Source organism: Armigeres subalbatus, chromosome 1, assembly GCF_024139115.2.
Source record: "Armigeres subalbatus isolate Guangzhou_Male chromosome 1, GZ_Asu_2, whole genome shotgun sequence".
Taxonomy (NCBI): Eukaryota; Metazoa; Arthropoda; class Insecta; order Diptera; family Culicidae; genus Armigeres; species Armigeres subalbatus.
In genome coordinates this window covers 35,252,902-35,267,857 of record NC_085139.1, presented here as the reverse complement: position 1 = coordinate 35,267,857, position 14,956 = coordinate 35,252,902, and the positions used below count along the sequence as shown (strand labels likewise).

Here is a 14,956-nt window from a genome sequence, read left to right as displayed (position 1 = left end):
AAAAAGTATTTGGAGAGCATCGCAATGTTCCAACAAAATCATCTGAAAAAGTCTTCGAAAAACAACAACTTAAGTGATCTGTACTGCGCAAATATAAGCCAAATCACCAATCGCATCCATCGACACAATTAAAATTCACTCACTCACAACCAGTCACACTCACACCAAATGTTGCCTTTTTGAACGAGCCTCAAGATCACGCTTTTTTAATCCTCCAGCAAGTCACCCATCTGTGTGCTCTCACTTTAAGCCCCTTGTTTTGCTTGCTACCTTTTTTTTTGGTCACCGATCTTGTCAATGGATTTTCAATATTTCATGATTTATCGAACACTTTTCCGTTTTCAATGATAAAGTCCGAAGTTCATCACAATGTTTTAAATATTGTCATTGCCCTTTCGCTGTTTAGCAGTAGATAGGATCTACTGGATCATTCGTGATGTTTTACTCATATAAATCCTTTTCCGTCTTACATGTAGTTGATTGTATTTTATGTGTAGAAAACAAAATCATCGTCGAAACTAAATTTATTCGTGCTTCTAATTGTCATTATTTTGCTGCAAAACCAAGATTTTTATTTCCCTTTTTTTCGTTTTTTCGAGTCTATTTAACATTTTTGGAGCTGCCAACCGTAAACATGAAATAAATGTGTTACATATGATTTAACACTTTTGACTCACGAATTTTCGTAGGAGTTGACTAATTTTTGAATCGTGTTTTTTCTTCTTGTTCTCAACTGCTATACTTCAACGCCAACTGCAATTCGACTCCATGCTGGTACATCATCGAAATTTGAATGGTACACCCGCTGCCATGACCCACAACCAAAACACAAACACCCACTGCGTGTCGGGTCACGAATGACAATTGGATGAATGCAAACAAAAAAATAATAATTTGATCAAATCAAAATCGGAATCACCAAATCAAAACTCGAACAACGCACGCACGCATGCCATTTCACCACACACAGGCGATATTACCAGGGACCGGGAGGATATCAATTGTGAGTTCCAGCCAAGGGAATAAATCGAACGAACAGAAATTTCGAGAGCGTTCCCTCATTCAATCTCAATGTGTTATTTTTTTTTTTCAGTGTCATTCTAACCTTAATGTTTCCCTGTATGAGTTCTTACTCAACAATTTTACTTGCGCTTTATACCGAAAACGTGATGTTTCAATAATTACCTCTTCGTTTGCTTACACGCTATCGTCGTCATTTCAATATCGTTTATATGAAATGATTTTATCAGAGCACCAAGAACCGATTTTTTTCGATTTTTTTAACTGCCCACACTGTACCGCTGATTATACAGTTAATCTTTACAGTTATTAGTTCTGCCGCTCTTATACGTAATTCTTACCATCTTGATGTAACTCCAAGGAAAGAACAAGGACTATCTTTTATTGTATGATGTTTATCTAACTTTTTTCCTACATTTTACTCTTCTCTTCTATAATCATTGCGAACTGCTCCTTCACCGTTCAACAGTAATCAATCGCAACCGAAGAAGCACCGCGCTGACGGGTTCCAATCAGATGCTTAATTCAACCAAACAAGTTAACAAAGTAAAACCTAATGTAAATAGACAACCACCGGATAATCTAATATCACCATCGACGTACAATCGGTAAGTAAACTATTTTCTTCGTTCTTTTAAAGCTAAGTAACTATGATTAAGAATAATCCGAAATAGCAAGAACATACATTTCATAGCGTGATTAAACCTTCAATTATTCATATTACCAGGAAATATTTCGTAAATGAACCATACTGCCTATAATAAGGTACAAATATGCTGTTATGGGCATAATATAAATATGATAGCAAACAAGTATCCAAAGTGGGAGCGATCTGTAGTGACATTTCTAGTTTTATAACGATCATGAAAACCATTATTTGCTTTACAAGACTTCCATAAAACCATTATAAAACTCGAATGTTACTGGTGAGGCGCATACCATTTGAATTGGCCGAAATTTGAAACGTTTTCCAAGCCAGATATTGTTTAGTTTTGTACACTCAAGTAACCGACTGAAGATCGCTTTTCCAAAGAACTTGGATAACCCTAACACCAATGGAATAATAGCGTTTAGATGAAGAAGTTTCTTTACCAGGCTTCCGGCTTTCGGACGATGCTGACAATGCGTTCCAAATCGTTTCAAAGCTAATCCAAATTATATCCGTTGGAGCACATTTCATTTGGCCTATCACATTTCAGCACATTTCATATGGCCTATCGATTAACGCTCTCGAGAAGTTATTGGGAATCTGATTGGGGTTGATTATATTTTATTCAACGGCACGTTATTCCACCATAATCTGAGCTGTCAAAGTGTCAAACTATATCGTTAGTTATCGTTGTCGCGATTGGCAGTATATTTGCAGAAAACGAATCGACTCCCTTGAAGCTTCCATAGACCATGCTAGGTTTTAGATTTGTTGATAAGAAAGACATAACATAAGAAAGTGTTTGGTAGGACGTGGAGGTAGAAGAAAGATTGAGATAGAAATGTAGGAAAGGAACTACGCGAGCAACACACATGTTTCACATAGATTGCTGCAACTAATATGTGAACCGATTCAGTCACAATCAAGTTGCAGCAACCAAATTTGTTTTGATTGTTTTGCTTGGGTAGCCTTGGCCTCATCAATAAGCTGTGTTGAACTTGATAAAAAAAATATAAAAAAAAACACACACACACACATAAAGTTTAAAAAAATTATCTTTACAAGACAGACGCAAGGCTAAATAGACCACGGAGCTCGTAGGCTTGTGCTCTTCTATTTTTATCCAAAAAGGCTCAAATTTTCGAAGGACAGAACATTGGCCGGAATAAAGTGAGGGTTGTGAGAATTTTTTTTTACCCACCTGAATATGGACGTTGAGTAACTTGAATGACCATGCGCCCCACATCAATAAAATGTGTTCCAAAATCCTCTAACTCGGTTTTAGTACTTACAGACAGGTGCGAAACAAATCAAAAATTAGTATTTGTTTATTCCTTTCAGGACGACTTTTTTACGCAGATTTGACGTACAAATTTAGTTTTTTTTTCACTGGATCCTGTTAAAATTAGTATAGAAAGAACTAAAACGGCATTGAAATATTTTTATCGTATGTTCTAGACCGTCCAAACTTTTCTGGGGTACATATCCCCAAGTGAATTAGTAAATATGTCGAGAAACAAAATGGCCTCAACCGAGATGTCCATGTGGTCATAGCATAGCATAGCATAGCATATGTGATTGTACAAATCGTGGGTGGCTATACAATGCTCAATTGAGCAATCTACTGTACATTGTCGTAAATTGGTACCTGGGATTAGTACCTTTTCCTATACAGTAGCAGTTGTATACCTGGCCACGTCCTTACAATCACGGAAGGAAGGGAAGGAATGTTAACTCAACATCTACTAGTGAAGATGCAGGGAACCCATACTACCTTCAAAGATGTCTCGGGAAGGAAAGTTTGTGCTAGTGGGAAAGGTGAATAATAGGGAGCTCTATTCGACAATATAGAGCGTTTGTCAATAACATTGTATGCTGTAAAAATAATAAAATATATTCATCAATTTACTTACGAACCGTCCTAAGGAAAAACAAAACAAAACACAAAATTTCGGAAAATCGCGCGATCGTTCTGCCGTCCGAAACAAGAGCCAACACGCACTGAACTAATTAACTTTATTACCGGCCGTGCAATGCAGAACACAATATTTCGGCAAATCACCCGATCGTTCTGCCGTCCGAAACAAGAGCCATGTCCATGTGGTCATAATACATAAATTAATCGAGTTTTGAATAAACGTAAACTATGGCAGGTTCTCCTAAACTTCCTGGAGTTCATAACATGTGATCTACCTTTCTTCTTTAAAGGTAGGCGTTTGTTCGTAATATTGCAATATTGTACGGATTAAAGCAATGGAAGATATAATCCCTTCTTCCAAAATAGGCGCTTGCCCGGATTATTTAGGCCAATGTTAGATGTGATCCCTGCTTAAAAAGCAGGAATTCGCCCGAAATAAGGTAATGGTGGATGTGATCTATTCTTTGAAAGTAGCCGCTTGCCCGGATTAACGCAGTGATGGATGTGATCTCTTCTTTCAAAGTAAGCGCTTGCCTGGATTAAGGCAATGATGGATATGATTCCTTCTTTCAAAGTAGGCGTTTGCCCGGAATAAGGCAATAATACATGTGATCCCTTTTTTAACAGTGACCGCTTGCCCAGTTTTAAGTAATAGTAGATCCCGAGCAGAACACATTTGAGTTGCTGCTACAAAATTGGTCTGGTCTGTGCTGCTTGGCTTGTGATCCCTTCTTCAAAAATCGCAACTAACTAGCATTAAGGCAACGGTGGATATGATTCTTTCTTTTAAAGTGGACGCTTTTCTTGTTTTGAGGCAATGGCGGATATGATCCCTCCTCAGAAGAAGTTCTGTTGTTTTGTTTGTCCGTTTTTTTTTTTTCAGAAAATGTCCACCATCAGTTCAAATTTATCAGAACATATCCTCGTTCTACTTTATCTATGTGAAAGAATACATCAAATAACTTTTTATCTTTCAAAGTTCCAAATTATGCCAAATGAATCTATACCATTTCGTCGCATGACTTTTAGTCGAATGGACATTTAATCGAAAATGAATTGTCGTTTTGTCGAAAGGACACTACGTCGAATGGACATTTAGTCGAAAGCAGATTTTAAAGTGATTAATCTTGGTACATTTAGTCAAATGATATTTTGTCGAAAGGACGTTTAGTCCAAGGGACATTTAGGCCGAGTACAATGGAGTATTGGCAAAATAGCTTTGATATCGTTGTTTTTTTGTGCCAACAAATAGAATAGAGGGTATTCCACAATCAGTGCGTAATATTTTACTATTTCTGTAGGTTGCTAATTTTTCTACAGTCCACCAAGCTCTTTAGAAGTTTCCGATTTCTCATGTGAAAAATTCACTTTAGCATTTCTTCCACTGCACAGTGGTCCAGGAAGCAACCAAAGTAGTAATAGCTTTTTAAAGCCGAAAATAGTAGAGATAGGAAGAAACTTTGTTCTACAAAGTTGTTTCTAATGGTAAGGGCCTTTTTGGAGTTTTGATAAAAACTAGGGTGGACCACATCAAAAGTAAATAGAAAATATAACTTTTTTATTTGCAAATATATAGGTATACATTGTTCCGAAAAGTTGTAGCTCAGCTAGTTTCCAATCATTTTGCTAAAAAAAATGTTTCTCTAGCTCTTAAATTGACCGATTTAGAGCAATTATCCCAAGTTGACTTAGGGTGACCCTTAAAAAACAGTTTTTTTGCTCTAACTTTTTTGATTCACATTTCTCAGCAATGTGGTGTTCAGACGACTTTTAGAGCTTTGCAAGGCGCACATTTTCATGTACTTAGCTATTTGATATCTTATGCGGTTCAAAAGTTATTCAGGTTTTTTATCGAGAAAAAGGTTTTTTTTAAATGGCTGTAACTATGATTAGCGCAAACATTTTTTTAATCTGTATTCATGGCATATTTTTGCTTGGCTCAGGCTGCGTTTGCATGTATTTAAACCACGGGGGTTCTTGCGCGAAAAATGTTTAAAAATAGTTTACCACAGTATCTTTTTGCAAAATTTCACCGATATTTCTCTCATATAATGTATTTTTCTGATTTTATACCATACTTTGTCCTATTTTTTACATAGCATAATATGCCGTGTCACAGGATCATTTTGTTTATATATTCATATTCATTTATAAAAAGAAAGTACAATAATTCAATTTTATCATACTAAAAAGTGCTCATGTGTATTTTAATTATTGTTTTAGTTATATTTCAAATCGTATATCTATTTTAGTAGCTTGCGAACGCTTTCTGGATATGTTTCAATCGATTTTTTAGAAATACGCCTTGCCAACGAAATTTTGGGATCTGAGGATAACAAGAGACGATTGAAAACATCCGTTAGGTTGACGATTCGATTGAATTTTCTGGCATGTCTTTCTCGGTATTTCCTAACACATTTATTGCGGGTCTCTTGTGCCTCTTCGCTACACATTCCTATTGGTAATATCATGTGTTTCATGATAGTGGCTCCGTGCACCAATATCTTGTGCACGGTTGGGGAAAGTGGGTACCATTCATAGAGTTTGAGATACAATCCATGAGTTTCTTCCGTGTAAATCTTGAATGCAGCTATGTTCACTTCGTTTTTGCTATTTATCACACAGAGGATCGTGTAGAACCGTTCGAGAAGGTTTCTATCCAACCCTGTTATAAGTGATACACGCTCCCAGTTTTGGAAAAACTTTCTGGCTGTATTTCCGTCGTTTGAGTTACCACCGCTAGGTCTTGGCTCGTTGATGCGTAACCCGAGCTCATCCCTAAGCTGTTTTGCGATTCCAACCTCGTGATCCTTCACCGCAGTATTTGTTTTGCTCACTCGCCATGTTGGTTTATCCAAAACAAGCCTATTTTCAAAATTGTATGTTTGTTATATTTTCTATTTTATTAAAAAAATCATGTACCTGAATGCAACTTTCAACAAAAGTTCCATACTGCGAATGTATGCGTGAAGAGGAGACATACCGTATTTGTATTTTTCAGGATCATCTGAATCTTCCTCCATCTTACGATCGTTGAGTTTCTTACCTGATCGACCACATATATAACAAGCTTGAGAATGTGTACCGGTTACATCATTCACCACTTTCGTGTCAATCATTGAAAAATATAGTTTCGGTTCAACGGAAACGTTGGCTTCATCTAATTGACAGACTGTCGGAATGAGTTTGGCTATTTGATTTTTCATCGAATCAACCTCTTTTTTCGTAAGGTCTGCTGATTCCTTTGCGAATATTAGTTTTATTGGCCGACACAGCGATATCGACGATGGCAACGTGTTGTTCCAAATGATTTCATCCGCATCTTGTTCAGCTCCTTTGGCCAACAAACGAAGAGGGACCAATGAAAAAATAAACAAATGCGAATCACTATATTCACGGATCTCATTATCTTCTGTTAACTCCTGAAAAACTTGCTTATAACGCGAGTGATTACTACTCCCATCGCAGCCCCATTTGAAAATTAACTGCAAAGTTTGGGAAGAATGTAGCTTTTCATATTGCTCAAGTGCTATACTACTTAATAATCGGCTCGTAGTATGATCAATAAGTTCTTGAAGAGAAACTTCCGCAACAGACGATGAAATTGATATTCCTATAATATATAATGTATAACTGAAATATATATACAAATACAGAATATACAGAATCAAAATACCTGATGGATAGCATTTTTTTTAGCTTCAAGAATTTTATTGTAAGCTGGATACATATCAGCTCCATTTTGTAGGGTACTAAGCCGTATATCAGTGTACTGTGCTTTTGAAAAATCATTCTTGCATATAAATGCTAGGGCCTCTTCAGGTGAATAAGATTTTATACACATATTACCATCAACTTCTGCACTATTCGAAACATCCGGATTTTTCGCAATATATTCTATCACATTCTTCGCATTCTTCATTCCTAGAAGAATTTTATTAGTATTTATTTTACTTGTCTGCTTAGTAAATATCATACCTGCCGTTTTCGCACTAGATGCAGCGGCTAATAACAATTCTTCTGCCGAGAATTTTTTACTCATCTCGCGTGATCTGTTCTGCTTCGTCCTGCAGCTGGATTCTGAGAACGGTTTTCTCGGTCGTCCTTTGGGGTTTTCCGCCTTTTCCAGAACATTAACCTTTTGTCTGTGCTCTGGGGTCAATATGACCCCAGGCCACTTTGAGTGGCTGCCATTTTTTGATTTTTCAACCGATTCTCCTAATTTTTGGTAGTTTGGTAAAACTCGCCGAGATCTGTCTCCTAGGTGCAAATTCACTTAAAAAATCTTGAAAATATGCGCTACAGTGTACTATTTTCAAAAAACTTACGTTGTCTGTGCTCTGGGGTCAAATTGACCCCAAATTGAAATTGCTATATCTTTTTTAATGCTTGGCCAATTTTGGATTTTTGGGGCTGTTTCGAAAGATAATTTATATTAATAAGATTGACTATAGGTGGGCTGGTACATCGCGGGGAGGGGTTTTCGTAAAAAAGGTACAAAAACAGTGATTTTTCATGCTTATTTTACTTATATCTGAAAATCCTACCCATTTTGAACTGCACCTTTTCAAAAAGGTTGTGCAGAAAGGCGTGTGCTTTGATATGAGGCATTGATTAGTTTAGAGCTTGGTCGCTAGGTGGCGGTATATTTGAATTCATTAATTTAGACTACTCAAGTAATTCCGATATATGAAATTTTCCTCATTGTAAATATTCTTATCGCACAAATTTGAAATTTGTAAAGATGACATCTTTAATGAAGTTCGTCTGGTGGGAATGGACTGTCATGTGACGGAATAAATAATTAGGAAATTTACAAATAGGCGGCGCTAGCGTACTTGCAATATTCTTGCATATATGAAATATTGCTTTAGCTTGAGATCCCTCATACCTACACTCAAGTTGTATTCGGCAATATTGTTCAGGATGTCAGCACTACAAAGCGGTGCTCAATATAATGAGTACGTCTTCCAATTTTTAAATTTGTGCGTTAAGAATATTTACACTGAGGAGAATTCTATATATCGAAATATCTTAAGTAGTACAAAATAATGAATTCAAATATACCACCACCTGGCGGCCGAGTTCTAAACTTATCAACGCCTCATGCCAGAGTACATGCCTTCCTGCAAAACCTTTTTAAAAAAGGTGCAGTTCAAAATGGGTAGGATTTTCGGATATTAGTAAAATAATCATGAAAAAATACTGTTTTTGTACCCTTGTTCACTAAAACCCCTCCCCGCGATGTACCCGCCCACCAATAGTCAATATTTGGTAACGACCTGAAAGATGATTAAATTATCTTTCGAAACAGCCCCATAAATCCAAAATTGGCCAAACATTAAAAAAGTTAAAGCAATTTCAATTTGGGGTCAATTTGACCCCAGAGCACAGACAACGTAAGTTTTTTTTGAGCACAGACAGAAGGTTAAAGAACATCTTTCGCTTCATCCAATTAGCATTCGTGACTTCAAATCGAGATCGGTGTCGATTACATTTCTTCCACAGCAGACCAAATTTTGAAACAAATCTGTGTAGTTTCCGCTTCACTTCTCTCGTGTCCACTTTCATGCTACGATTTTTTTTCAAAACATATTCCAAAACTTCTTCTTTTGTACCACCCCGCATCAGAATCCGCACAAGCTCCGCAAATGTAAATTGTACTCCTGATTTTATAATAGAATTATTCAATTATTCAATACATGAACAATTTTTACAAATGACGGAACTTACGTCGACACATTTCGAAAGATCCTTTTATTTTAGCTTTTTAGCTCTCTTTATGCTTCAAGCGAAGTACAATATTGAGTTCTTCCGATTTCAAGAAAGCGAAGGTACATGAAGAAACTACCGTAACGTCTTCCGCGCGAAAATGCGAATGCCACTATATAAATCGTTTTTCGTATTTTAAGAAAAATGTTCAAAGCCGACTGCTTCAGAGCTAGCTCCAGCGAATTTTGATCCACTTGCTTGAATCATTTGACAAGAACATATTTACATGAGCACATCTAGCTTACTTGGATTTCGAAACGAAGTCAACTGAATATATAAGAATATCATAGCACGGTGCTATGCGGAAATAAGCAGTGATACTGCTTTTCTGGAATCAAAGCCAGACATCAACCTTTTTGGATCGATTCATAATTTTCTTCATAACGCAATAGCTGATCGTAATTGAACTCAATAGTGATGTACTATGCTTTGCCGCTTGTCGAACTGTGGCCTACCTACAAAAAATTAAATCAACCGTTGAAAAGGTAAACGATGGAATGTGGGTTGAGTGAGACGTCTGTTTCTCTGTGACTTGATTATACCTTGACAGATATGTATTTCGACCTCAACAATAAGGTCGTTTTCAGTGTCTCGTACTTGACTCGAAGAAGCGTTCGCAAGCTACTAAAATAGATATACGATTTGAAATATAACTAAAACAATAATTAAAATACACATGAGCACTTTTTAGTATGATAAAATTGAATTATTGTACTTTCTTTTTATAAATGAATATGAATATATAAACAAAATGATCCTGTGACACGGCATATTATGCTATGTAAAAAATAGGACAAAGTATGGTATAAAATCAGAAAAATACATGATATGAGAGAAATATCGGTGAAATTTTGCAAAAAGATACTGTGGTAAACTATTTTTAAACCAGTTCAATCAAAGTTAATTGCCTATTTCCGGGGATTAAACCACCCGACTTGGACGTTAATTTACAATGTTATGGAAACTCATATGTGAATATGTACGTTATGTGGAAGATATTGATTTGAAAAATGTATTGGAGGTAACCACTTTCCCTTCGATGGGACTCGAACCCATGACCCTACAGTACGCTAGACTGGTGCTTTAACCAACTAAGCTACGAAGGACCTCCGTCGGCCTTCGCAACCTAGCGGCTACTGAACGAGCTCGAGATTCCCAAATTGGACGCATAGTCAAATCACTCGCAATCCATTTCTCAAGCCAATACTTCCACATGTGTATTGTACACGTCCACATTAGAGGAGCGTGAGTATTTAGAATGTCTGGCGGCTATACACATTCTTCATCAGCAACTGTACTGATCAAGTGAGGTTGTGTAAGCATTTGCCAGTCGGTCGTCAAGCTCAGACCCGACCGCATTGCGTAGGCAAGAGCACGCAACTCAGGTTCAGTTCAATCACTGAGCTTGACGACCGACTGGCAAATGCTTACACAACCTCACTTGATCAGTACAGTTGCTGATGAAGAATGTGTATAGCCGCCAGACATTCTAAATACTCACGCTCCTCTAATGTGGACGTGTACAATACACATGTGGAAGTATTGGCTTGAGAAATGGATTGCGAGTGATTTGACTATGCGTCCAATTTGGGAATCTCGAGCTCGTTCAGTAGCCGCTAGGTTGCGAAGGCCGACGGAGGTCCTTCGTAGCTTAGTTGGTTAAAGCACCAGTCTAGCGTACTGTAGGGTCATGGGTTCGAGTCCCATCGAAGGGAAAGTGGTTACCTCCAATACATTTTTCAAATCAATATCTTCCACATAACGTACATATTCACATATGAGTTTCCATAACATTGTAAATTATTTTTAAACATTTTTCGCGCAAGAACCCCCGTGGTTTAAATACATGAAAACGCAGCCTAAGCCAAGCAGAAATATGCCATGAATACAGATTAAAAAAATGTTTGCGCTAATCATAGTTACAGCCATTTAAAAAAAACCTTTTTCTCGATGAAAAACCTGAATAACTTTTGAACCGCATAAGATATCAAATAGCTAAGTACATGAAAATGTGCGCCTTGCAAAGCTCTAAAAGTCGTCTGAACACCACATTGCTGAGAAATGTGAATCAAAAAAGTTTGAGCAAAAAAACTGTTTTTTTAAGGGTCACCCTAAGTCAACTTGGGATAATTGCTCTAAATCGGTCAATTTAAGAGCTAGAGAAACATTTTTTTTAGCAAAATGTTTGGAAACTAGCTGAGCTACAACTTTTCGGAACAATGTATACCTATATATTTGCAAATAAAAAAGTTACATGTTCTATTTGTTTTTAATGTGGTCCACCCTAGTTTTCATCAAAACTCCAAAAACGCCCTTACCATTAGAAACAACTTTGTAGAACATAGTTTCTTCCTATCTCTGCTACTTTCGGCTTAAAAAAGTTATTACCATTTTGTTTGCTTCCTGGACCACTGTGCACTGCTGATTGTGGATTATTTAATCAAATTTAACCAATTTTTTTTTTTGACTAATTGATTATCCATTTTACTAAATTACTTATTACCGACTTATTACGCTGCAATTCACTTTTAACATTCGACTAAATGTCCATTCGACCAAACGTCAATTCGACTACATATCCATTCTATCAAATGTTCTTTCGACTAAATGTCCATTCGACCAAACGTCAATTCAACTAAATGTCCATTCGATCAAACGTCCTTTCGACCAAATGTCCTTTTGCCAAAATGTCATTCAACTAAACGTTATTCGAGGAATTGTTATTCGACAATCCGTTACAAAGACATGCCAAATGACCAACTCATTAACTGCAGTTCAAAATTATGCCAAATGACCTAACGCATGGACTAGACCTATGGACGAGAACAGCTTCCCTGGAAAGCTTACCAGACTGATCAAAGCAACGGTGGATGGTGTGCAAAACTGTGTGAAGATCTCGGGCGAACACTCCAGTTCGTTCGAATCGCGCCGGGGACTAAGACAAGGTGATGGACTTTCGTGCCTGTTGTTCAACATTGCGCTAGAAGGTGTCATTCGGAGAGCCGGGTGTAACAGCCGGGGAACGATTTTCAACAGATCCAGTCAATTTATTTGCTTCGCGGATGACATGGACATTGTCGGCCGAACATTTGCAAAGGTGGCAGAACTGTACACCCGCCTGAAACGTGAAGCAACAAAAGTTGGACTGGTGGTGAATGCGTCAAAGACAAAGTACATGCTTGTGGGTGGAACCGAGCGCGACAGGGTCCGCCTGGGAAGCAGTGTTACGATAGACGGGGATACCTTCGAGGTGGTCGAGGAATTCGTCTACCTCGGATCCTTGCTAACGGCTGACAACAACGTTAGTCGTGAAATACGAAGGCGCATCATCTGTGGAAGTCGGGCCTACTACGGGCTCCAGAAGAAACTGCGGTCGAAAAAGATTCGCCACCGCACCAAATGTGTCATGTACAAGACGTTAATAAGACCGGTAGTCCTCTACGGACATGAAACATGGACAATGCTCGAGGAGGACTTGCAAGCACTCGGAGTATTCGAGAGACGGGTGCTTAGGACCATCTTTGGCGGTGTACAAGAAGACGGTGTGTGGCGGCGAAGAATGAACCATGAGCTCGCCCAGCTCTACGGCGAACCCAGTATCCAGAAGGTAGCTAAAGCCGGAAGGGTACGATGGGCAGGGCATGTTGCAAGAATGCCGGACAGCAACCCTGCAAAGATGGTGTTCGCTTCCGATCCGGCAGGTACGAGACGACGTGGAGCGCAGCGAGCGAGATGGGCAGACCAGGTGCAGAACGACTTGGCGAGCGTGGGGCGTATCCGAGGATGGAGAGATGCGGCCTCGAACCGTGTATTGTGGCGTCAAATTGTTGATTCAGTGTTATCTGTATAGATGTAGACTAAATAAATGAATGAATGAATGACCTAACGCAATATGACCCAGGCCCGATGTCCCATCATGTTTTAGAATCACCAAATTCAAAATAATGGATGTAATAAAATTTACATCCACACAAAATTTTGAAAATATTTCGTGCCTTTACCCCTTGTGATAAAGGTTAAGCTATTGTTCCATAATAATGATAAAGTTTAAGCTATTGGGGGCCCTCCTTAGCCGTGCGGTAAGACGCGCGGCTACAAAGCAAGACCATGCTGAGGGTGGCTGGGTTCGATTCCCGGTGCCGGTCTAGGCAATTTTCGGATTGGAAATTGTCTCGACTTCCCTGGGCATAAAAGTATCATCGTGTTAGCCTCATGATATACGAATGCAAAAATGGTAACCTGGCTTAGAAACCTCGCAGTTAATAACTGTGGAAGTGCTTAATGAACACTAAGCTGCGAGGCGGCTCTGTCCCAGTGTGGGGATGTAATGCCAATAAGAAGAAGCTTGTTCCAAGGTTTCTTCACTAGATAAAACAAATTCTTAACCATTTTAATATATGTCGAGAAGAACACATTAAAAGGGGGTCCCGTAGCGTTATTGGGCACACGTTCGCCTTATATGCGGATGGTCATGGGTTCGATTCCCATTCCCATGAGAAATCAGAAGCAACAAGTAAAGGGGAAATAAATAAGACGTGAGACGTTAGCAGTGAAAAGTTGAAAAGCGACAATGTGACAATTCCGAAATAAGAAGCAATATGAAATTTTTGTGTTCTGCTCATCGAGCTCTTCGCTTAAGACAGTCACTAAGATTGCACGTCTTTAACGTTTAATTTTACAAATATAACAACCACTGTGTTTGACATTATAATTAGAAATGAGATTATAATTACAAAAATTATTTGGCATAATTTGAACTGTAACCAAAGGCTTCGTTTAGTCGTCTAGCATAACAAACATTTGGCATGATTTGGATCTGTGAAAGAGAAAGGGTAATTCGAAGAATTTTTCACAAAGATTAAGTGGATCGAGGATTTGCTCTGATAAATTTAGACTGATGGAAGACATTTTTCAGTAGGACGGACAAACAAAATAGCAGAACTACTTTCGAGGAAGGGATCACATTCATCATTGACTTACTCTAGAAAAACGTCTGATTTTGAAGAAGGAATCGCATCTACCATTACCTTAATTCGGACAAGAGTCTACTTTTCAAAATGGGATCACATTTCCACCACTCGCGAAAAACAGCGTTCCCGAATTCGTGAACCAGCAAGAATATACCGTGATTCAAGTTATGGATGCGGGAACACTAGTGATATTTTCCAGAACGTTCCAGACAACGTGACTCAAAATACACCGTAATCTTGTTAGCTCACAAACGCTTTTTTACGTACATCATTGTGATAGTCAAAGTCACGCGCGATTGCCGTTCTTTGCTTAAATACCTTGGGCGTCCTGGATTCGTTGTTTTGGAAAGTTTTGGTTCGTGCTGTCCAAGAGTTGATCGAAGAGTTGTTTTGTAATCCACCAGGCCAGTCTTGTGATTGGTGGAAAGGGTTGCTGCAGCTCGCGACCACTGCAGATCAGTTCGACATGGTTGAGGTTTCGACTAGTGTGTGCGGAGACCGACCGACATTGGCCTATTTCCACTACTAGAAAAGTACCCGATCTTCGTGAGTGGTGCAGTTTGTTCTTCATACTTCTTCTTTATACTTCGTCTTTTCGCCAGTTCGGCACACTTTCATCCCATCACA

At 38.4% G+C, this 14,956-nt stretch overlaps 1 protein-coding gene across 28 annotated transcripts in view; it reads left to right on the top strand.

The window, feature by feature from the left end:
• The window catches only part of LOC134224057 (calcium-activated potassium channel slowpoke), a 289,103-nt gene that overhangs the window by 260,287 nt on the left and 13,860 nt on the right, over positions 1–14,956 (top strand). For 26 of the 28 annotated variants that reach the window (XM_062703499.1, XM_062703481.1, XM_062703432.1 and 23 more), the window contains 2 exons: positions 971–1,003; positions 1,490–1,628. In XM_062703499.1, coding sequence (XP_062559483.1) covers positions 971–1,003; positions 1,490–1,628 — 172 coding nt within the window. The remainder of the gene's footprint in view (positions 1–970; positions 1,004–1,489; positions 1,629–14,956) is intronic. The other 2 variants (XM_062703489.1, XM_062703375.1) reach the window with 1 other exon arrangement.